Genomic DNA, 24,869 nt, shown 5'->3' with positions numbered 1-24,869 from the left:
GAGGATGCGGTCAAGAAGGCGTATGGCGTACTAGCCTTCATTAATCGAGGGATTGAGTTTAGGAGTCGGGAGATAATGCTGCAGCTTTATAGGACCCTGGTTAGACCCCACTTGGAGTACTGCGCGCAGTTCTGGTCACCTCATTACAGGAAAGATGTTGAAGCCATTGAAAGGGTGCAGAGGAGATTTACAAGGATGTTGCCTGGATTGGGGGGCATGCCTTATGAGGATAGGTTGAGGGAGCTTGGTCTCTTCTCCCTGGAGAGACGAAGGATGAGAGGTGACCTGATAGAGGTTTACAAGATGTTGAGGGGTCTGGATAGGGTGGACTCTCAGAGGCTATTTCCAAGGGCTGAAATGGTTGCTACGAGAGGACACAGGTTTAAGGTGCTGGGGGGTAGGTACAGGGGGGATGTCAGGGGTAAGTTTTTCACTCAGAGGGTGGTGGGTGAGTGGAATCGGCTGACGTCGGTGGTGGTGGAGGCAAACTCGTTGGGGTCTTTTAAGAGACTTCTGGATGAGTACATGGGATTTAATGGGATTGAGGGCTATAGATAGGCCTAGAGGTGGGGATGTGATCGGCGCAACTTGTGGGCCGAAGGGCCTGTTTGTGCTGTGACTTTCTATGTTCTATGTTCTATCAGGGAGGGGTGAGTTGGAGCCGGCGATTTTACACGCCTTCATCTTTTCGCCTGTTGTGTCTTGCAGACCTGTCTTTTGGCATCTTTGATGGATCTCCGTAGATTATATCTGGGTTTCTTAAAGAATGATGTGTGGCTTTTGCTACCAAATAAACCTGTTGGACTTTAACCTGGTGTTGTTAAACTTCTTACTTTCTTAAAGAAGTCAGGGTTGCCTGACTTGAACCAGTCAGGACTGCCCAGAACCAGTCAGGACTGCCCAGGTGTAGGCCATCCGATTTATCCTGGTCCCATCTCCCCCAGAACCAGTTCCAATGTTTATAGGTTTCTATGAGATCCCCACATTCTTCTGAACTCCAGTGAATCCAATCTGGTAACCACACTACCAGAGGGTGTCGGCTATGAGGAGAGGATTGTTTTCACTGGAAAGACGGAGGCTGAGGGGAGACCTGATAGAGGGGCTACAAAATGATGAGAGGCACAGACATGGTGGATAGTCAGAGGCTTTTCCCCAGGGTGGAAGTGTCGTTACAAGGGGGCACAGGCTCAAGGTGAGAGGGGGACAGTTTAAGGGGGATGTGCGGGGGAAGTTTTTCACACAGAGAGTGGTGGGTGTCTGGAACGCGCTGCCAGAGGAGGTGGTGGAAGCAGGAACATTAGCAACATTTAAGAGGCATCTGGATGGGTCCATGAATAGGGAGGGGATAGAGGGATAGGGAGCGAGTAAGGACAGAAGGTATTTCTTTTAGTTTGGTTGGGACATCATGGTCGGTGTCGGCCTGGAGGGCCGAAGGGCCTGTTCCTGTGCTGTATTTTTCTTTGACTCAATCTCTCAATATCAAGACACCCTTGCTCCCGTACTCAAATCTAGGACGTCATCAAATGCCTTACCATCACAGATGATTCCGGGTATGGAGGACTGCGTATGAGGAAAGATTAAACAGGTTGGGTCTGTTCTCCTTGGAGTTCAGCAGAATGAGAGGTGATCTGATTGAAACATATCAGATTCTTAGGGGATTCGACAGGGTCAATGTTGGAGGATATTTCCACTCATGGGACAGAGAGCAGAGTCGCAGAATAAGGGGGTTTTCATTTGAGATGGATTTGAGGAAGAATTATTTCTCTAAAGAGTGTTGAATTTTTGTAGTTCTTTATCCCAGGGAGCTATGGAGGTTGAGACTTTGAACATTTTCAAGACTGAGAACCTTAAGTTTTTAATCAGTCGGGGAATTAAGGGTTCCAGAGAGAAGGCAGGAAAGTGGACTTAGTAAATGTTAGATCAGCTCGAAGGACTGAATGATCTTCTCCTGCTTCTATTTCTGATTGTCTTATGGTCTCTCTCTCTATAAGTAGGAGTTTTAAAATAAGGGATCGCATATTTAAAGTGGAGAATGGTGAGTCTCCGAAACTTTCTTCCTCAAAAGGCAGTGGAAGCAAAGTCTTTGAATATTTTTAAGGTAGAGGTGGCAAAGATTCTTGGTAAGCAAGGGGGTGAAAGGTTATCGGGGTTCGGTACAAATGTGCAATTGAGGTTACAATTGAATCAGCCGTGATTGGCCTATATTGCGAGGGGGATAGAATATCAAAGCAGGGATGTCTTGATGCACCTGTACAGGGCATTGGTGAGGCCGCAGCTGGAATACTGTGTGCAGTATTGGTCCCCTTATATGAGGAAGGATATATTGGCATTGGAGGGAGTGCAGAGAAGGTTCACCAGGTTGATACCGGAGATGAGGGGTTTGGATTATGAGGAGAGGCTGAGGAGATTGGGTTTGTACTCGTTGGAGTTTAGAAGGATGAGGGGGGATCTTATGGAGACTTATAAGATAATGCGGGGGCTGGACAGGGTGGAGGCGGAGAGATTCTTTCCACTTAGTAAGGAAGTTAAAACTAGAGGACACAGCCTCAAAATAAAGGGGGGTCGGTTTAAGACAGAGTTGAGGAGGAACTTCTTCTCCCAGAGGGTGGTGAATCTCTGGAATTCTCTGCCCACTGAGGTGGTGGAGGCTACCTCGCTGAATATGTTTAAAGCGCGGATGGATGGATTCCTGATCGGTAAGGGAATTAAGGGTTATGGGGATCAGGCGGGTAAGTGGTACTGATCCACGTCAGATCAGCCATGATCTTATTGAATGGCGGGGCAGGCTCGAGGGGCTAGATGGCCTACTCCTGCTCCTATTTCTTATGTTCTTATGTTCTTATGTTACAGAATGGTGGAACTTGCTCATGGGGCTGAGTGGCCCCAATTATGAATGTCTAATGTTCACAGTTCAGATTTAGTTAAAAGAAAAAAAGCATAAGTAAAGGTTTAGGAAGCTAAAATCAGACTGAGCCCATGAGGAATATAAAGAAAGCAGGAAGTGTTCACCGAGAAGAAGGACATGGAGGATGGTGAGATTAGTGAGCAGCATGCTAATATACTGGAGCATTTTGAGATCAAGAAAGAAGTGGTGTTGGGTCTCTTGAAGAGCATTAAGGTGGATAAGTCCCCAGGGCCCGATGGGATCCACCCCAGGTTATTGAGAGAGGCAAGTTGCTGGGACCCTGACAAAGATCTTTGTATCCTCACCAGCCATGGAGAGGTCCAGGACGACTGGCGAGTAGCTAATGCTGTTCCTCAGTTTCAGAAAGGGAAAAGGGATAATGCAGGAAATTATAGACCAGCAAGTCTCACATCGGTGGTTGAGAAGCTGTTGGAGAGGATTCTTAGGGATAGGATTTATACGCATTTGGAAAAGCCTGGCCTAATGAGGGAACCTCAGCATGGTTTTATGCAGAGTAGGTCATGTCTTATTAACTTGATTGATTTTTTTGAGGAGGCGACGAAGGTGATCGATGAGGGTAGAGCAGTGGATGTTGTGTACATGGATTTTAGTCAGGCTTTCAACAAGATCCCTCCTGGTAGGCTCATCCAGAAGATTAAGATGCATGGGATCCATGGTGACTTGGCTGCTTGGATTCAGAATTGGCTTGCCCATAGAAGTCAGAGAGTAGTGGTGGAAGGGTGTTTTTCTGGCTGGAGGTCCGTAACTACTGTCCGATACAAAAGAATGGTCTAGTTGGACCAGGGAGCGGCATGGGCTTGGAGGGCCGAAGGGCCTGTTCCTGTGCTGTATTGTTCTTTGTTCTTTGTACTGGTGTTCCACAGGGATCCGTACTGGGACCTCTGCTGTTTGTGATATATATAAATGACTTGGATGAAAACATAGATGGGTGGGTTAGTAAGTTTGCAGATGACACAACGATAGGTGGAAGTATGGATAGTGTAGACATTGTCAAAGGATACAGCAGGATATAGATTAGTTGCAGATATTGGCGGAGAAAGGGCAGATGGAGTTTAATTCGGGCAAGTCCTTTTTGTTTGTAAGTGTGAGGTGCTGCACTTTGGGAGATGAAATGTTAAGGGCAAGTTTTTAGCTAATGGCAGGACCCTGAACAGCACTGATGTAGAGAGGAATCTTGGGGTTCTAGTCCATAACTCCCTGAAAGTGGTCTCAAAAGTAGATAGGGTGGTAAAGAAGGCATATGGCATTGCCCTTATTGATCTGATCTGATTTGATTTATTATTGTCATATGTGTTAACATACAGTGAAAAGTATTGTTTCTTGCGTGCTATACAGACAAAGCATACCGTTCATAGAGAAGGAAAGGAGAGGGTGCAGAATGTAGTGTTACAGTCATAGCTAGGATGTAGAGAAAGATCAACTTAATGCGAGTCAGGTCCATTCAAAAGTCTGACAGCAGCAGGGAAGAAGCTGTTCTTGAGTCGGTTGGTACGTGACCTCAGACTTTTGTATCTTTTTCCCGACGGAAGAAGGTGGGAGAATGTCCGGGGTGTGTGGGGGGTCCTTAATTATGCTGGCTGCTTTGCCGAGGCAGCGGGAAGTGTAGACAGAGTCAATGGACGCGAGGCTGGTTTGCGTGATGGATTGGGCTACATTCACAACCTTTTGTAGTTCCTTGCGGTCTTGGGCAGAGCAGGAGCCCATACCAAGCTGTGATACAACCAGGAAGAATGCTTTCTATGGTGCATCTGTAAAAGTTGGTGAGAGTTGTAGCGGACATGCCAAATTTCCTTAATCTTCTGAGAAAGTAGGGACGTTGGTGGCCTTTCTTAACTATCGTGTCGGCGTGGGGGGGACCAGGACAGGTTGTTGGTGATCTGGACATCTAAAAACTTGAAGTTCTCGACCCTTTCTACTTCGTCCCAATTGATGTAGACAGGGGCATGTTCTCCTTTATGCTTCCTGAAGTCGATGATAAGCTCCTTCATTTTGTTGACATTGAGGGAGAGATTATTGTTGCTGCACCAGTTCACCAGATTCTCTATCTCATTCCTGTTCTCTGTCTCGTCATTGTTTGAGATCCGACCCAGTACGGCAATGTTGTCAGCAAACTTGAAAATTGAATTGAAGGGGAATTTACCACACAGTAATAGGTGTATAAAGAGTGTAGGGAGCTGAGAACACAGCCTTGTGGGGCACCGATGTTGAGGATGATCGTGGAGGAGGTGTTGTTTCCTATCCTTACTGATTGTGGTCTGTGAGTTGGGAAGTTCAGGATCCAGTCGCGGAGGGAGGTGCCGAGGCCCAGGCCACAGAGTTTGGAGATAAGTTTTGTGGGAATAATAGTGTTGAAGGCTGAGCTGTAGTCAATAAATAGGAGTCTGACACAGGTGTCCTTAGAACCATAGAAAATTACAGCTCAGAAACAGGCCTTTTGGCCCTTCTTGTCTGTGCCGAACCATTTTATGCCTAGTCCCACTGACCTGCACTTGGACCATATCCCTCCACACCCCTCTCATCCATGAACCCGTCCAAGTTTTACTTAAATGTTAAAAGTGACCCCGCATTTACCACTTTATCCGGCAGCTCATTCCACACTCCCACCACTCTCTGCGTGAAGAAGCCCCCCCTAATATTCCCTTTAAACTTTTCCCCCTTCACCCTTAACCCATGCCCTCTGGTTTTTTTCTCCCCTAGCCTCAGCGGAAAAAGCCTGCTTGCATTCACTCTATCTATACCCATCAAAATCTTATACACCTCTATCAAATCTCCCCTCAATCCTCTACGCTCCAGGGAATAAAGTCCCAACCTATTCAATCTCTCTCTGTAACTCAGCTTCTCAAGTCCCGGCAACATCCTTGTGAACCTTCTCTGCACTCTTTCAACCTTATTTACATCCTTCCTGTAACTAGGTGACCAAAACTGTACACAATACTCTAAATTCGGCCTCACCAATGCCTTATATAACCTTAGTAAGAAGTCTCACAACACCAGGTTAAAGTCCAACAGGTTTATTTGGTAGCAAATACCATAAGCTTTCGGAGCACTGCTCCTTCGTCAGATGGAGTGGATATCTGCTCTCAAACAGTGCACAGAGACACAAAATCAAGTTACAGAATACTAATTAGAATGCAAATCTCTACTGCCAACCAGGTCTTAAAGGTACAGACAATGTGGGTGGAGGGAGCATTCAACACAGGTTAAAGAGATGTGTATTGTCTCCAGACAGAACAGCTGGTGAGATTCTGCAAGACCAGGGGGAAAGCTGTGGGGGTTACTGATAATGTGACATAAATCCAACATCCCGGTTTAGGCTGTCCTCATGTGTGCGGAACTTGGCTATCAGTTTCTGCTCAGCGACTCTGCGCTGTCGTGTGTCGTGAAGGCCGCCTTGGAGAACGCTTACCTGAAGATCCAAGGCTGAATGCCTGTGACTGCTGAAGTGCTCCCCCACAGGAGGAGAACAGTCTTGCCTGGTGATTGTCGAGCGGTGTTCATTCATCCGTTGTCGTAGCGTCTGCATGGTTTCCCCAATGTACCATGCCTCGGGACATCCTTTCCTGCAGCGTATCAGGTAGACAATGTTGGCCGATTGCAAGAGTATGTACCGTGTACCTGGTAGATGGTGTTCTCACGTGAGATGATGGCTACGGCATCTCCTCCGGAGCCTTCAACATGTCATTGATGAAGACGAACATCTCGCCAAGGCCATCCCCACACCCCACTTCTTGCCTTCAAACAACCACGCAACCTCAAACAGACCATTGTCCGCAGCAAACTACCCAGCCTTCAGGAGAACAGTGACCACGACACCACACAACCCTGCCACAGCAACCTCTGCAAGACGTGCCGGATCATCAACACGGATGCCATCATCTCACGTGAGAACACCATCTACCAGGTACACGGTACCTACTCTTGCAACTCGGCCAACGTTGTTGACCTGATACGCTGCAGGAAAGGATGTCCCGAGGCATGGTACATTGGGGAAACCATGCAGAAGCTACGACAACGGATGAATGAACACCGCTCGACAATCACCAGGCAAGACTGTTCTCTTCCTGTGGGGGAGCACTTCAGCAGTCACGGGCATTCAGCCTTGGATCTTCAGGTAAGCGTTCCCCAAGGCGGCCTTCACGACACACGACAGCGCAGAGTCACTGAGCAGAAACTGATAGCCAAGTTCCGCACACATGAGGACGGCCTAAACCGGGATGTTGGATTTATGTCACATTATCAGTAACCCCCACAGCTTTCCCCCTGGTCTTGCAGAATCTCACCAGCTGTTCTGTCTGGAGACAATACACATCTCTTTAACCTGTGTTGAATGCTCCCTCCACCCACATTGTCTGTATCTTTAAGACCTGGCTGGCTGTAGAGATTCGCATTCTAATCAGTATTCTGTAACTTGATTTTGTCTCTGTGCACTGTTTGAGAGCAGATATCCACTCCATCTGACGAAGGAGCAGTGCTCCGAAAGCTTATGGTATTTGCTACCAAATAAACCTGTTGGACTTTAACCTGGTGTTGTGAGACTTCTTACTGTGCTTACCCCAGTCCAACGCCGGCATCTCCACATCATTATATAACCTTACCATACATAACTCTCCAACTTTTATACTCGATACTCCGATTTATAAAGGCCAATGTACCAAAGGCACTCTTTACTACCCTATCCACCTGTGACGTCACTTTTAGGGAATTCTGTACCTGTATTCCCAGATCCCTCTGTTCAACTGCACTCTTCAGAGTCCTACCATTTACCCTGTACGTTCTACTTTGGTTTGTCCTTCCAATGTGCAATATAAGAACATAAGAACATAAGAAATAGGAGCAGGAGTAGGCCATCTAGCCCCTCGAGCCTGCCCCGCCATTCAATAAGATCATGGCTGATCTGACGTGGATCAGTACCACTTACCCGCCTGATCCCCATAACCCTTAATTCCCTTACCGATCAGGAATCCATCCATCCGCGCTTTAAACATATTCAGCGAGGTAGCCTCCACCACCTCAGTGGGCAGAGAATTCCAGAGATTCACCACCCTCTGGGAGAAGAAGTTCCTCCTCAACTCTGTCTTAAACCGACCCCCCTTTATTTTGAGGCTGTGCCCTCTAGTTTTAACTTCCTTACTAAGTGGAAAGAATCTCTCCGCCTCCACCCTATCCAGCCCCCGCATTATCTTATAAGTCTCCATAAGATCCCCCCTCATCCTTCTAAACTCCAACGAGTACAAACCCAATCTCCTCAGCCTCTCCTCATAATCCAAACCCCTCATCTCCGGTATCAACCTGGTGAACCTTCTCTGCACTCCCTCCAATGCCAATATATCCTTCCTCATATAAGGGGACCAATACTGCACATAGTATTCCAGCTGCGGCCTCACCAATTCCCTGTACAGGTGCATCAAGACATCCCTGCTTTTATATTCTATCCCCCTCGCGATATAGGCCAACATCCCATTTGCCTTCTTGATCACCTGTTGTACCTGCAGACTGGGCTTTTGCGTCTCATGCACAAGGACCCCCAGGTCCCTTTGCACGGTAGCATGTTTTAATTTGTTTCCATTGAGATAGTAATCCCATTTGTTATTATTTCCTCCAAAGTGTATAACCTCGCATTTATCAACGTTATACTCCATTTGCCATATCCTCGCCCACTCAGACATATCTCACACTTGTCTGCGTTAAATTCCATTTGCCATTTTTCAGCCCATTTTTCTAGTTGGTCCAAATCCCTCTGCAAGCTTTGAAAACCTTCCTCACTGTCCACTACACCTCCAATCTTTGTATCATCAGCAAACTTGCTGATCCAATTTACCACATTATCATCCAGATCATTGATATAGATGACAAACAACAATGGACCCAACACCGATCCCTGCGGCACACCACTAGTCACAGGCCTCCACTCAGAGAAGCAATCATAGAATAGAATAGAATTGAATCCCTACAGTACAGATAGAGGCCATTCGGCCCATCGAGTCTGCATCAACCACAATCCCACCCAGGCCCTACGCCCATATCCCTACATATTTACCCACTAATCCCTCTAACCTACGCATCTCAGGACACTAAGGGCAATTTTAGCATGGCCAATCAACCTAACCCGCACATCTTTGGACTGTGGGAGGAAACCGGAGCACCCGGAGGAAACCCACGCAGACACCTTCCAATAACTTGCCCACCACTGACCTCAAACTTACTGGCCTATAATTTCCTGGATTTCATTTGGAACCTTTTTTAAACAACGGAACAACATGAGCCACCCTCCAATCATCTGGCACCTCCCCCGTGAATACTGACATTTTAAATATGTCTGCCAAGTTCAACACTAGCTTCCCTCAAGGTCCGTGGGAATACCCTGTCCGGTCCTGGGGATTTATCCACTCTGATTTGCCTCAAGACAGCGAGCACCTCCTCCCTTTTAATCTGTAAAGGTTCCATGACCTCCCTACCTGTTTGCCCTATTTCCATAGACTCCATGCCCGTTTCCTCAGTAAATACGGATGCAAAAAAACTATTTAGTATCTCCCCCATCTCTTTTGGTTCCATACAGTCTACCACCTGGTCTTCAAGAGGACCAATTTTATCCCTCACTATCCTTTTGCTCCTAACATACCTATAGAAGCTCTTTGGATTTTCCTTCACTCTGTCTGCCAAAGCAACCTCATGTCTTCTTTTAGCCCTCCTGATTTCCCTCTTAAGTAGCTTCTTGCACTTTTTATACTCCTCGAGCATCTGATCTGTTCCTTGCTGCCTGTACATTTCATACAACTCTCTCTTCCTCTTAATCAGTGTTACAATCTCCCTCGAGAACCAAGGTTCCTTATTCCTATTTACTTTGCCTTTAATCCTGACAGGAACATACAAACTCTGCACTCTCAAAATTTCTCCTTTGAAGGCCTCCCACTTTCCATTTACATCCTTACCAGAGAACAGCCTGTGCCAATCCACACTTCCCAGATCCCTTCTCATTTCACCAAATTTGGCCTTTTTCCAGTTCAGAACTTCAACCCGAGGACCAGATCTATCCTTATCCACGATCAGGTTGAAACTAATGGCATTATGATCACTGGATCCAAAGTGTTCCCTCACACTCACATCCATCACCTGCCCTAACTCATTTCCCAATAGGAGATCCAATATCGCATCCTCTCTAGTTGGCACCTCTATATACTGATGTAGAAAATTCTCCTGAACACATTTTACAAACTCTACCCCATCTAAACCTTTAACAGTATGCAAGTCCCAATCTATATGTGGAAAATTAAAATCCCCTACTATCACAACTTTGTGTTTCTTGCAGTTGTCAGCTATCTCTCCGCTGATTTGCTCCTCCTTGTTATCTGGGTGTTCCAGGGTTGAGTGCAGGGCCAGGGAGATGGTGTCTGCTGTGGACCTGTTGCGGCGGTAGGTGAACTTTAGGGGGTCCAGGCAGTCTGGGAGGCTGGAATTGATTCGTGCCATGACTAACCTTTCGAAGCACTTCATAATGATGGATGTCAGAGCCACCGGCCGATAGTCATTAAGGCACGCTGCTTGGTTTTTCTTAGGTACCGGGATGATGGTCGTCTTCTTGAAGCAGATAGGGGCCTCAGATTGTTGTAAAGAGAGGTTGAAGATGTCTGTGAATACCCCCGCCAGCTGATCCGCGCAGGATCTGAGTGCTCGTCCGGGTACCCCATCCGGGCCAGTCGCTTTCCGTGGGTTGACCTTTGAGAAAGCTGCTCTGCCAGCTGCAATGGTGACCCCAGATACAGGTTCATCCAGGGCTCCCGGGGTGGGGGGCATGCTCACGCTGACCTCTTGCTCAAAACGGACATAGAATGAATTGAGCTCATCAGGGAGGGGTGCGTTGGAGCCGGCGATTTTACATGCCTTCATCTTGTAGCTTGTTATGTCTTGCAGACCTTGCCATAGTCGGCGGGGGTCCGTGTGGCTAGCCTGGGACTCTAGCTTGGTCCGGTATTGTCTTTGACATCTTTGATGGATCTCCTTAGATCGTATCTGGTTTTCTTGTATAGGTCAGTGTCGCCTGACTTGAACACCTCAGACCTGGACTTCAGCAAGCAGTGGATATCCCTGTTCATCTATGGTTTCCGGTTGGGGAACATGCGGATTTGCTTCTTTGACACACAGTCTTCTACACACTTACTAATGAAGTCAGTCACTGTAGTGGCGTACTCGTTCAGGCTGGTCGCAGAGTTTTTAAATACTGACCAGTCCACTGACTCCAAGCAGTCTTGTAAGAGATCATCCAAATCCTCAGACCAATAGAATTTCTCAGACCACGTAATAGATCAGAGAGTATAGAAGGTGGCAGGAATCTAACCGCCGGCAGAGTAAAAAAGGTGACAAGCATGAGAAGGGAGGTGGTCAACACAGTGCAAGGAGATGGTCTGGGGAAGAATAACCAGTCTGTGACAGGAAGGGACCGAGCATGCAAACAAAGGAATGCACTAACAAATCGGGTCCAGGTAAGAAAAACTAGCATAAAGACACTTTACCTGAATGCACGTAGCATTCGAAACAAAGTGAATGAGTTGACGGCACAAATCAGCACAAATGGGTATGATCTAGTGGCCATTACAGAAACGTGGTTGCAGGGTGACCAGGACTGGGAACTGAATATCCAGGGGTATCAGACATTTCGGAAGGATAGACAGGTAGAAAAGGAAGTGGGGTAGCTTTGTTAATAAAGGATAATATCAGGACGGTAGTGAGAGACGACATAGGCTCTAAGGAGCAAAACGTGGAATCGTTGTGGGTGGAGATAAGGAATAGTAGGGGGAGAAAGACACTGGTAGGCGTGGTCTATAGGCCCCCAAATAATAACTTCAAGCTATAAATAAACAAATAACAGATGCATGTAAAGATGGAACAGCAATAATCATGGGGGATTTTAACCTCCATATTGATTGGTCAACTCAAGTCAGACGCGGTGGATTTGAGGAAGAGTTCTTGGAATGCTGTCGGGATTGTTTCATTGAACAGTATGTTACAGAACCCATGAGGGAGCAAGCTATCTTGGATCTGGTCCTGTGCAATGAGACAGGTAAAATTAATGATCTCCTTGTGAGGGATCCTCTTGGAATGAGTGATCACAATATGGTTGAATTTCTGATACAGATGGAGGGTGAGAAAGTAGGGTCCCAAACCAGTGTCCTCTGCTTGAACAAGGGGGATTACAATAGGATGAGGGCAGAGTTGGTTAATGTGGACTGGGAACACAGACTAATTGGTGGGACAGTTGAGGAACAGTGGAGGATTTTTAAGGAGATTTTTCTCAGTACTCAGCAAAAATATATTCCAGTGAAAAAGAAGGAATGTAAGAAAAGGGATAACCGGACGTGGATAACTAAGGAAATAAAGGAGAGTATCAAATTAAAGACCAATGCATACAGAGTGGCCAAAATTAGTGGGGAACTGGAAGATTGGGAAGGCTTTAAAAAACAACAAAGAACTGCTAAGGAAGCAATAAAGAAAGGAAAGATAGATTATGAAAGTAAACTGGCACAAAATATAAAAACTGATAGTAAAAGTTTTTACAATTATATAAAACGGAAAAGAGTGGCTAAAGTAAATGTTGGACCCTTAGAAGATGAGAAGGGGGATTTAATAATGGGAAACGAGGAAATGGCCGGGGCCTTAAACAATTTTTGGTGTGGGTCTTCACAGTGGAGGACACAAATAGCATACCAATAATAGACGGTCATGGGACTGTAGGGGGTGAAGACCTTAAAACGATCACTATTACTAAAGAGGTAGTGCTGGGCAGGCTAATGGGACTAAAGGTAGACAAGTCCCCTGGTCCGGATGGAATGCATCCCAGGGTACTAAAAGAAACGGCAGAAGTAATAGCAAATGCATTAGTTGTAATTTATTAAAATTCACTGGACTCTGGGGAGGTGCCAGCTGATTGGAAAACAGCTAATGTGACGCCACTGTTTAAAAAAGGAGGTGGACAAAAGGCAGGTAACTACAGGCCGGTTAGCTTAACTTCTGTAGTTGGGAAAATGCTGGAATCTATCATTAAGGAAGAAATAGCAGGACACCTGGAAAAGAATGGTTCAATCAAGCAGACGCAGCATGGATTCATGAAGGGAAAGTCATGTTTGACTAATTTACTGGAATTTTTTGAGGATATAACGAGTGCGGTTGACAGAGGGGAACCGGTGGATGTGGTGTATTTAGATTTCCAGAAGGCATTCGATAAGGTGCCTCACAAAAGGTTGCTGCATAAGATAAAGGAACACGGAGTTGGGGGTAAAGTGTTAGCGTGGATTGAGGATTGGCTATCTAACAGGAAGCAGAGAGTCGGAATAAATGGGTGCTTTTCCGGTTGGCAATCAGTGACTAGTGGCATGCCGCAGGGATCGGTGCTGGGGCCTCAACTATTTACCATATACATAGACGATCTGGAGGAGGGGACCGAGTGTAGGGTAACAAACTTTGCGGATGACACAAAGATGAGTGGGAAAGCGAATTGCGTGGAGGACACAGAGAGTCTGCAGAGAGATTTGGATAGGCTAAGTGAGTGGGCAAGGATCTGGCAGATGGAGTATAACGTTGGTAAGTGTGAGGTTATCCACTTTGGAAGGAATAATAGTAAAATGGACTATTACTTAAATGGTGAAAAATTACAACATGCGACTGTGCAGAGGGACCTGGGGGTCCTTGTGCATGAATCACAAAAACTCAGTCTGCAGGTGCAGCAGGTGATCAAGAAGGTAAATGGAATGTTGGCCTTTATCGCGAGGGGGATAGAATATAAAAGCAGGGAGGTCATGCTGCAACTGTACAGGGCACTGGTGAGGCTGCACCTAGAGTACTGTGTACAATTTTGGTCCCCTTATTTAAGAAAGGATACATTAGCTTTGGAGGGGGTACAGAGAAGGTTCACCAGGTTGATTCCGGAGATGAGGGGGTTAGCTTATGAGGAGAGATTGAGTAGACTGGGCCTGTACTCATTGGAGTTCAGAAGGTTGAGGGGAGATCTTATAGAGACATATAAGATAATGAAGGGGCTAGACAGGGTAGAAGCAGCGAGGTTATTTCCACTTACAATGGAAACAAGAACTAGGGGGGCATAGCCTCAAAATACGGGGGAGCCAATTTAGAACAGAGTTGAGGAAGAACTTCTTCTCCCAGAGCGTAGTGAATCTTTGGAATTCTCTGCCCAATAAAGCAGTAGAGGCTACCTCGTTAAATGTGTTTAAGTCACAGATAGATTTTTAACCATTAAGGGAATTAAGGGTTATGGGGAGCGGGCGGGTAAGTGGAACTGAACCCACTATCAGATCAGCCATGATCTTATTGAATGGTGGAGCAGGCTTGAGGGGCTAGATGGCCTACTCCTGCTCCTATTTCTTATGTTCTTATGTTCAACATTGCACAACTCTCTTTGATGGATTCTCCCGTTTCAGTTTTTGACTGGAAGCCGGGAGCAGGAGCACAGCCTTGTGGTCTGATTTGCCAAAGTGTGGGCGGGCGAGAGACATGTTTGATATTTGTGTAGCAGTGGTCTAGAATGTTTGGGCCTCTAGTGGAACAGGAGATGCGTTGGTGGTAACTTGGTTGGACGCTCTTGAGCTTGGCCTGATTCAAGTCCCCGGCCACGATGAACAAGGCCTCGGGATGTTTCGCATCAAGGCTATTCGTGGTGGCGCACCAGCGCAATCTTCATTTCCGCATGTGGTGGGATGTAAACTGCAGTCAGGATAACGGAGGTGAACTCCCACGGAAGGTAGTAGAGGCGGCATTTTAGCATCAGGTATTCTAGGTCCGGGGAGCAGAAAGTTGCCAGTGTTGCTACATCTAGGCACCATGAGGTGTTGATTAAGGAGCAGACCCCACCTCCCCGAGCCTTGCCTGAGGCCACTGTACGGTCCATTCGATGGATTGAGAAGCTCTCTGGTTGTGGGGCACTGTCCGGTGAAGCGGGAGTGAGCCACGTCTCCGTGAGACAGAGCACACAGCAGTCCCTCAGTTCCCTTTGGAAAGTGAGTCTGGCTCTAAGTTCGTCTCGCTTGTTTTCCAGAGACCGGACATTTTCCAGGAGTGAGCTGGAGAGGGCGGAGGGGGGCCTTGGGACCGCGTTCTTTTACTCTCACCTGCAGGCCTGCACGTTTTCCCAAGCTTCCTGGTCGGGGCATTGAGGACAAGACTCAGGATGTCATGCTGCAGCTTCTTAAAGATTTGGTTAGGCCGCTCTTAGAGTATTGTGTTCAATTCTGGTCACCACATTACAGGAAGGATGTGGAGGCTTTGGCGAGGGTGCAGGAGAGGTTTACCAGGATGCTGCCTGGATTAGAGGATATCAGCGATAAGGAGAGGCTGGACAAACTCGGGTTGTTTTCTCTGGAGCGGCGGAGGCTGAGGGGAGACCTGATAGAAGAATATAAAATGATGAGAGGCACAGATAGGGTTGACAGTCAGAATCTTTTCCCCAGAGCTGAAATGTCTAATACTAGGGAGCATGTACTTAAGGTGAGTGGGGGAAAGTTCAAAGGAGGTGTGAGGGGCAGGTGTTTTACACAGAGGGTGGAATGTGCTGCCGGGGGGGGGGGGGGGGGGGGGGGGAGGCAGATACGATAGGGGCGTTTAGATAAAATTGATGCACTATCAACCGAGCCGAGACTGGTTGTGAGCAAGACAAACAGGCTTTTATTGGCAAGAACTTGGAGCCATTCCTGTCGGAGATCTGGTCTGAACTGAGAGCGAGGGGGGGAGGAGCCACCGCCTTTATACCCGGACCAGGGGGAGGAGTCTTGGGTGGAACCGACAGGGATGTGCCGCATATACAGGTAATAATAAATACTAACTAACAGTGGTTAACCACCACAGATAACAGTGGTTTATCACATTCACCCCCTGTTTAAAAAAGAGAGTCTGTCGGAGGTGAGGCAGAGTGAACAATATTTACAATATTTACAGATTGAGTCTATCCGGAGGCTCTGCCGCTGCGATCTCCGTAGTGCCGGTTCCGACGTGGTTTCAGGTCGCGGTGTCGTTGCGGGCGCCGGAACGTTGCTGTCATCCGTGTTTTCATCCGACCCTCGGGTGCGTGGTGACGACTCCTGGGGCTCAGGCGAGCTGTACACGGGGGTGAGGAGTGCATAGCGATTCTGACATGGTAGGGACAAAGTCGGGGGTTGGGGGCTACAGGGTCCCTGAGTCACCTGCGGGCGCTAGGTCACGGATCGATACCGTGTCCTCCCGCCCGTCGGGTGGATGCGGTGTTTTTGGATTTCCAAAAGGCGTTTGATAAGGTGCCCCACAAAAGGTTGCTGAAGAAGATTGGGTCACACGGAGTTGGGGGTAGTGTGTTAAAGTGGATTGGGGATTGGCTATCCGACAGGAAGCAGAGAGTCGGAATAAACGGGTGCTTTTCTGGTTGGCAGATGGTAACTAGTGGCGTGCCGCAGGGATCGGTACTGGGGCCTCAACTATTTACCATTTATATAGACGATCTGGAGGAGGGGACTGAGTGTAGGGTAACGAAGTTTGCAGATGACACAAAGATAAGTGGAAAAGTGAATCGTGTGGAGGGCGTAGAAGGTCTGCAGAGAGATTTGGACAGGCTGAGTGAGTGGGCGAGGATCTGGCAGATGGAGTATAATGTTGACAAATGCGAGGTTATACACTTTGGAAGAAATAATAGCAAATTGGATTATTATCTCAATGGAAACAAATTACAACATGCTGCTGTGCAGAGGGATCTGGGAGTCCTTGTGCATGAGACGCAAAAACCCAGTCTGCAGGTGCAACAGGTGATCAAGAAGGCAAATGGGATGTTGGCCTATATCGCAAGGGGGATAGAATATAAAAGCAGAGATGTCTTGCTGCATCTGTACAGGGCATTGGTGAGGCCGCAGCTGGAATACTGTGTGCAGTATTGGTCCCCTTATTTGCGGAAGGATATATTGGCCTTGGAGGGAGTGCAGAGAAGGTTCACCAGGTTGATACCAGAGATGAGGGGTGTTGATTATGAGGAGAGACTGAGCAGATTGGGTTTGTACTCGTTGGAGTTTAGAAGGCTGAGGGGGGATCTTATAGAGACCTATAAGATAATGAAGGGGCTGGATAGGGTAGAGGTGGAGAGATTCTTTCCACTTAGAAAGGAAACTTGAACTAGAGGGCACAACCTCAAAATAAAGGGGGCTCAGTTTAGGACAGAATTGAGGAGGAACTTCTTCTCTCATAGGGTGGTGAATCTCTGGAATTCTCTGCCCACTGAAGTGGTGGAGGCTACCTCGCTGAATATGTTTAAATCACGGATAGATCGGTAAGGGAATTAGGGGTTATGGGGATCAGGCGGGTAAGTGGAACTGATCCACTTCAGATCAGCCATGATCTTATTGAATGGCGGGGCAGGCTCGATGGGCTAGATGGCCTACTCCTGCTCCTATTTCTTATGTTCTTATAAGCATATGAATATGCAAGGAATAGAGGTCCTCTGCTCTTTGTGATTTTTATTAATGACTTAGAGGAGGGGGCTGAAGGATGGATCAGTAAATTTGCTGATGACACCAAGATTGGTGGAGTAGTGGATGAGGTGGAGGGCTGTTGTAGGCTGCAAAGTGACATAGATAGGATGCAAAGCTGGGCTGAAAAATGGCAAATGGAGTTTAACCCTGATAAATGTGAGGTGATTCATTTTGGTAGGACTAATTTAAATGTGGATTACAGGCTCAAAGGTAGGGTTCTGAAGACTGTGGAGGAACAGAGAGATCTTGGGGTCCATATCCACAGATCTCTGAAGGTTGCCACTCAAGTGGATAGAGCTGTGAAGAAGGCCTATAGTGTGTTAGCTTTTATTAACAGGGGGTTGGAGTTTAAGAGCCGTGGGGTTATGCTGCAACTGTACAGGACCTTGGTGAGACCACATTTGGAATATTGTGTGCAGTTCTGGTCACCTCACTATAAGAAGGATGTGGAAGCGCTGGAAGGAGTGCAGAGGAGATTTACCAGGATGCTGCCTGGTTTGGAGGGTAGGTCTTATGAGGAAAGGTTGAGGGAGCTAGGGCTGTTCTCTCTGGAGCGGAGGAGGCTGAGGGGAGACTTAATAGAGGTTTATAAAATGATGAAGGGGATAGATAGAGTGAACGTTCAAAGACGATTTCCTCGGGTGGATGGAGCTATTACAAGGGGGCATAACTATAGGGTTCGTGGTGGGAGATATAGGAAGGATATCAGAGGTAGGTTCTTTACGCAGAGAGTGGTTGGGGTGTGGAATGGACTGCCTGCAGTGATAGTGGAGTCAGACACTTTAGGAACATTTCAGCGGTTATTGGATAGGCACATGGAGCACACCAGGATGGTAGGGAGTGGGATAGCTTGATCTTGGTTTCAGATAAAGCTCAGCACAACATCGTGGGTCGAAGGGCCTGTTCTGTGCTGTAATGGGCCGAAGGGCCTGTCCCTGTGCTGTAATGGGCCGAAGGGCCTGTCCCTGTGCTGTAATGGGCCGAAGGGCCTGTTCCTGTGCTGTAATGGGCCGAAGGGCCTGTTCCTGTGCTGTAATGGGCCGAAGGGCCTGTTCCTGTGCTGTAATGGGCCGAAGGGCCTGTCCCTGTGCTGTAATGGGCCGAAGGGCCTGTTCCTGTGCTGTAATGGGCCGAAGGGCCTGTTCCTGTGCTGTAATGGGCCGAAAGGCCTGTTCCTGTGCTGTAATGGGCCGAAGGACCTGTGCCTGTGCTGTAATGGGCCGAAGGGCCTCTTCCTGTGCTGTAATGGGCCGAAGGGCCTGTTCCTGTGCTGTAATGGGCCGAAGGGCCTGTTCCTGTGCTGTAATGGGCCGAAGGGCCTGTTCCTGTGCTGTAATGGGCCGAAGGGCCTGTTCCTGTGCTGTAATGGGCTGAAGGGCCTGTTCCTGTGCTGTAATGGGCCGAAGGGCCTGTTCCTGTGCTGTAATAAGTCAGTTAGTTGGGAGGTTAGTCCTCTTGTTGCTGTGGAGAAAGGCAGAGCTGTGACTGGTGACAGGATTTTTGGGGTAAGAATTAGTTTTAAGTACTTTTCCGCGGGTGTTATTTATTTATTTAATTTAGTTTTAAATTTTGGCGCGCAACCGGCAGTGGCCGCGGGGTTTACTGGGAAGGGTCTCTTGAGTTTTTTTTTAGTGCACAGGAGGTTTAAAAGGCAGGTCCCACTATCTAGCGGGCAGCGTTGGGAGCGGGCAGCGGAGTGAGACGGAGCTGAGTGAGAACTGAGGGGCTTTGGCTCATCGGGCTTAGGCAGAAAGGGCGAGCAGGGGTGAGTTTCTTATTTTTAAAAAAATTTTATTTATAAGTTACTTTTCTCCGGGTACCTTGGTAGAAATAATTTGGAACAGAGAGGAATAATCTTCATTCACTTTTTTCCCTGTGTTTAAAAGGGCAATTATGACTGTCAGGCCAGTATGTTGTTCCCAATGTAGGATGTGGGAGGTCCTGGAGGCTCCTAGCCTCCCGGACGACCATATCTGTGCTGGGTGTGTTGAGCTGCGGTTCCTAAGGGACCATGTTAGGGAACTGGAATTGCAGCTCGAGGACCTTCGCCGGGTTAGGGATAGTGAGGAGGTCATTGACAGGAGCTATCGGCAGGTGGTCACACCGGGACCACGGGAGGAGGGTAACTGGGTAACAGTGAGGAAGGAGAAAGCTCGGTTGATGGTGAGCACCCCGGTGGATGTGCCCCTTAATAATAAGTACTCCTGTCTGAGTACTACTGGGGTGGACAGCCCACCTGGGGGAAGCAGCGGTGGCAGTGTCTCTGGAGCTGAGCCTGGCCCAGTAGTGCAAAAGGGTAAGGAAAGGAGGGTAGTGCTAATTGGGGACTCTACGGTGAGGGGGTCAGATAGGCGTTTTTGCGGACACAGACGGGACTCTCGGATGGTGGTTTGCCTCCCTGGTGCAGGGGTCCGGGATGTCTCTGGTCGAGTCCCAGAAATCCTGAAGGGGGAGGGAGAGGAGCCGAAGGTCGTGATGCATATAGGTACTGCTGACATCGGTAGGAAGAGGGAAGGGGTCATGAAAAGAGAATATAGGGAGTTAGGTAGACAGCTGAGAAAGAGGAATGCAAAGGTAGTAATCTCGGGATTGCTGCCTGTGCCGCGGGAGAGTGAGAACAGGAATCGGTGGAGAATGAATGCGTGGCTGAGGGACTGGAGCAAGGGACAAGGATTTGGGTACTTGGATCATTGGGACCTCTTTAGGGGCAGGTGTGACCTGTTTAAAAAAGACGGGTGGCACTTGAATCCCAGGGGGACCAATATCCTGGCGGGAAGGTTGGCTAAGGCTACTGGAGAGACTTTAAACTAGAAAGGTTGGGGGGAGGGAATCGAAATGAGGGGACTGAGAGCGAGGAGGTTAGCTCGCAAATAGATAAGGAATGTAGACAGGGTAAGAGGGAGGTTAGACGAGTGAGGGAGAAGGGAAGTGCTCAGGCTGAAGGTCTGAGATGTGTCTATTTTAATGCCAGGAGTGTAGTGAATAAAGTGGATGAGCTTGGAGCGTGGATTGCTGCTTCGAATTGTGATGTGGTGGCCATTACGGAGACTTGGATGTCTCAGGGACAGGACTGGGTGCTTCAGGTGCCAGGTTTTAGATGTTTCAGGAAGGACAGGGAGGGAGGCAAGAGAGGGGGGGGAGTGGCACTGTTGATCAGGGATAGTGTCACGGCTGTAGAGAAGGTGGACGCCGTGGAGGGACTGACTACGGAATCTCTGTGGGTGGAGGTTAGGAATAGGAAGGGGTCGGTAACTTTGCTGGGTGTTTTCTATAGGCCGCCCAATAGTAACAGAGATGTTGAGGAGCAGATGGGGAAACAGATCCTGGAGAGATGTAGGAATAACAGAGTTGTCGTGATGGGAGATTTTAATTTCCCAAACATAGATTGGAATATCCCTAGGGCTAGGGGTTTGGATGGAGAGGAGTTTGTTAGGTGTGTCCAGGAGAGTTTCCTGACACAGTATGTGGATAAGCCTACTAGAGGAGAGGCTGTTCTTGATCTGGTGCTGGCTAATGAACCTGGACAGGTGGAGGATCTCTCGGTGGGTGAACATCTTGGGGATAGCGATCATAATTCTATCTCCTTCACGATAGCATTGGAAAGAGATAGGGTCAGGCAGGCTAGGAAAGTGTTTCTCTGGAGTAAAGGGAAATACAGTGTCATCAGGGAGGAAATTAGACGGGTAAATTGGAAGGAGGCATTCTTGGGGAAAAGTGCCGAAGGAAAGTGGAGGATTTTCAAGGAATGTTTGTCTGGAGCTCTGCATGACAACGTTCCGATGAGACAGGGGGGTGTTGGTAGGGTACGGGAACCGTGGTGCACGAAGGTTGTGATGAACCTGGTAAATAAGAAAAGAGAGGCGTACAGAAGGTTCAGAGAGCTAGGAGGTGTTAAGGATTTAGAGGAGTATACGCGATGTAGGAAGGAGCTTAAGAAGGAAATTAGGAGAGCGAGAAGGGGTCATGAGAAGACCTTGGCGGGTAAGATTAAGGAGAATCCCAAGGCTTTCTACAAATATGTCAAGAGTAAAAGGATGAGATGTGAAGGCATAGGACCCTTAAAAGGTGAAGGGGGAAAAGTTTGTGCGGAACCGTTAGAAATGGCGGAGGTGCTTAATGAATACTTTACCTCGGTATTCACGGTGGAAAGGGATCTGGGTGGTTGTACTGCTGGATTGCGGAGGACAGAAAGGATCGAGCATGTGGACATAAAGAAAGAGGATGTGTTGGAACTATTGAATGGCATCAAGGTTGGTAAGTCGCCGGGACCGGATGGGATGTACCCCAGGTTACTGTGGGAGGCGAGGGAGGAGATTGCGGAGCCTTTGGCGATGATCTTTGCATCGTCGATGGAGACGGGAGAGGTTCCGGAGGATTGGAGGATTGCGGATGTGGTCCCTATATTCAAGAAAGGGAACAGGGACAGCCCGGGAAATTACCGACCGGTGAGTCTAACCTCAGTGGTTGGTAAGTTGATGGAGAGGATCCTGAGAGACAGGATTTATGATCATCTAGAGAAGTTTAGTATGATCAAAAGTAGTCAGCACGGCTTTGTCAGGGGCAGGTCGTGCCTTACGAGCCTGGTTGAGTTCTTTGAAAATGTGACCAAGCACATTGACGAAGGAAGAGCGGTGGATGTGGTCTATATGGACTTCAGCAAAGCGTTCGATAAGGTCCCCCATGCAAGACTTCTTGAGAAAGTGAGAGGGCATGGGATCCAAGGGGCTGTTGCCTTGTGGATCCAGAACTGGCTTGCCTGCAGAAGGCAGAGAGTGGCTGTGGAGGGGTCTTTCTCTGCATGGAGGTCAGTGACCAGTGGAGTGCCCCAGGGATCTGTTCTGGGACCCTTGCTGTTTGTCATTTTCATAAATGACCTGGATGAGGAAGTGGAGGGATGGGTTGGTAAGTTTGCTGACGACACCAAGGTAGGTGGTGTTGTGGATAGTTTGGAGGGATGTCAGAAGTTGCAGCGAGACATAGATAGAATGCAAGACTGGGCGGAGAAGTGGCAGATGGACTTCAACCCGGATAAGTGTGTAGTGATCCATTTTGGCAGATCCAATGGGATGGAGCAGCAGTATAAAATGAAGGGTACCATTCTTAGCAGTGTAGAGGATCAGAAGGACCTTGGGGTCCGGGTCCATAGGACTCTTAAATCGGCCTCGCAGGTGGAGGATGCGGTCAAGAAGGCGTATGGCGTACTAGCCTTCATTAATCGAGGGATTGAGTTTAGGAGTCGGGAGATAATGCTGCAGCTTTATAGGACCCTGGTTAGACCCCACTTGGAGTACTGCGCGCAGTTCTGGTCACCTCATTACAGGAAAGATGTTGAAGCCATTGAAAGGGTGCAGAGGAGATTTACAAGGATGTTGCCTGGATTGGGGGGCATGCCTTATGAGGATAGGTTGAGGGAGCTTGGTCTCTTCTCCCTGGAGAGACGAAGGATGAGAGGTGACCTGATAGAGGTTTACAAGATGTTGAGGGGTCTGGATAGGGTGGACTCTCAGAGGCTATTTCCAAGGGCTGAAATGGTTGCTACGAGAGGACACAGGTTTAAGGTGCTGGGGGGTAGGTACAGGGGGGATGTCAGGGGTAAGTTTTTCACTCAGAGGGTGGTGGGTGAGTGGAATCGGCTGACGTCGGTGGTGGTGGAGGCAAACTCGTTGGGGTCTTTTAAGAGACTTCTGGATGAGTACATGGGATTTAATGGGATTGAGGGCTATAGATAGGCCTAGAGGTGGGGATGTGATCGGCGCAACTTGTGGGCCGAAGGGCCTGTTTGTGCTGTGACTTTCTATGTTCTATGTAATGGGCTGAAGGGCCTGTTCCTGTGCTGTAATGGGTCGAAGGGCCTGTTCCTGTGCTGTAATGGGCCGAAGGGCCTGTTCCTGTGCTGTAATGGGCTGAAGGGCCTGTTCCTGTGCTGTAATGGGCCGAAGGGCCCGTTCCTGTGCTGTAATGGGCCGAAGGGCCCGTTCCTGTGCTGTAATGGGCCGAAGGGCCCGTTCCTGTGCTGTAATGGGCCGAAGGGCCTGTTCTATGTATTCATCTTCATCAGGATATTCCGTTGCAGAAAAATTTGATCCAACTCACACAAGACCTTTCGGGACGGACCGAGTGACTGTCGCTGTGAAATTTACTGAGTGAAAGTGTAACTTGTATCTGTTATTTTGCCCAGATATCGGGATGCTATTAACTACGCAAAGGCAGCAATGAGGAAAAAAATTGCTATGAAGCGAGAACATGAGATTGAGACGGGGAATTGTGAAGAAGATCCATGTTAAAAGAATGTTGAATGTCTGAATTGATGTTCAGATGTAAAACCAAACTCACATTGTAAAGAGCAGATTTGGCAAGATTTGCTGTGACCTTTGGGTCAGAAGCTGAATAAAGGTCAAACTCAGTCCTGCATGTTCATTCCACTCAATATAGATTGGTGAAGACACATTCCACTGATACAGAGAGAGAGAATACACATTCCACTGATACAGAGAGAGAGAATACACATTCCACTGATACAGAGAGAGAGAATACACATTCCACTGATACAGAGAGAGAATACACATTCCACTGATACAGAGAGAGAATACACATTCCACTGATACAGAGAGAGAGAATACACATTCCACTGATACAGAGAGAGAGAATACACATTCCACTGATACAGAGAGAGAATACACATTCCACTGATACAGAGAGAGAATACACATTCCACTGATACAGAGAGAGAATACACATTCCACTGATACAGAGAGAGAATACACATTCCACTGATACAGAGAGAGAATACACATTCCACTGATACAGAGAGAGAATACACATTCCACTGATACAGAGAGAGAGAATACACATTCCACTGATACAGAGAGAGAATACACATTCCACTGATACAGAGAGAGAATACACATTCCACTGATACAGAGAGAGAATACACATTCCACTGATACAGAGAGAGAGAATACACATTCCACTGACACTGGGAGAGAATACACATTCCACTGATACAGAGAGAGAATACACATTCCACTGATACAGAGAGAGAGAATACACATTCCACTGATACAGAGAGAGAGAATACACATTCCACTGATACAGAGAGAGAGAATACACATTCCACTGATACAGAGAGAGAATACACATTCCACTGATACAGATTGAGAGAATACACATTCCACTGATACAGAGAGAGAGAATACACATTCCACTGATACAGAGAGAGAATACACATTCCACTGATACAGAGAGAGAGAATACACAATCCACTGATACAGAGAGAGAATACCCATTCCACTGACACAGAGAGAGAGAATACACATTCCACTGATACAGAGAGAGACATTCCACTGATACAGAGAGAGAATACACATTCCACTGACACAGAGAGAGAGAATACACATTCCACTGATACAGAGAGAGAGAATACACAATCCACTGATACAGAGAGAGAGAATACA

General features: G+C 47.7%; 1 protein-coding gene across 1 annotated transcript in view; it reads left to right on the top strand.

The window, feature by feature from the left end:
• Positions 1-23,819, top strand: part of LOC144487271 (solute carrier family 22 member 7-like) — a gene marked incomplete at its 5' end in the record, with an annotated part of 146,418 nt that extends 122,599 nt beyond the window's left edge. The window contains one exon of the mRNA XM_078205355.1: positions 23,594-23,819. Coding sequence (XP_078061481.1) covers positions 23,594-23,699 — 106 coding nt within the window. The remainder of the gene's footprint in view (positions 1-23,593) is intronic.
• Between the last annotated feature and the right edge of the window lie 1,050 nt (positions 23,820-24,869).

This window comes from Mustelus asterias, unplaced genomic scaffold (assembly GCF_964213995.1).
Source record: "Mustelus asterias unplaced genomic scaffold, sMusAst1.hap1.1 HAP1_SCAFFOLD_694, whole genome shotgun sequence".
NCBI classification, from domain to species: domain Eukaryota; kingdom Metazoa; phylum Chordata; class Chondrichthyes; order Carcharhiniformes; family Triakidae; genus Mustelus; species Mustelus asterias.
Note: the sequence above shows the minus strand (reverse complement) of the source record. Positions and strands in the feature narration are given on the sequence as shown.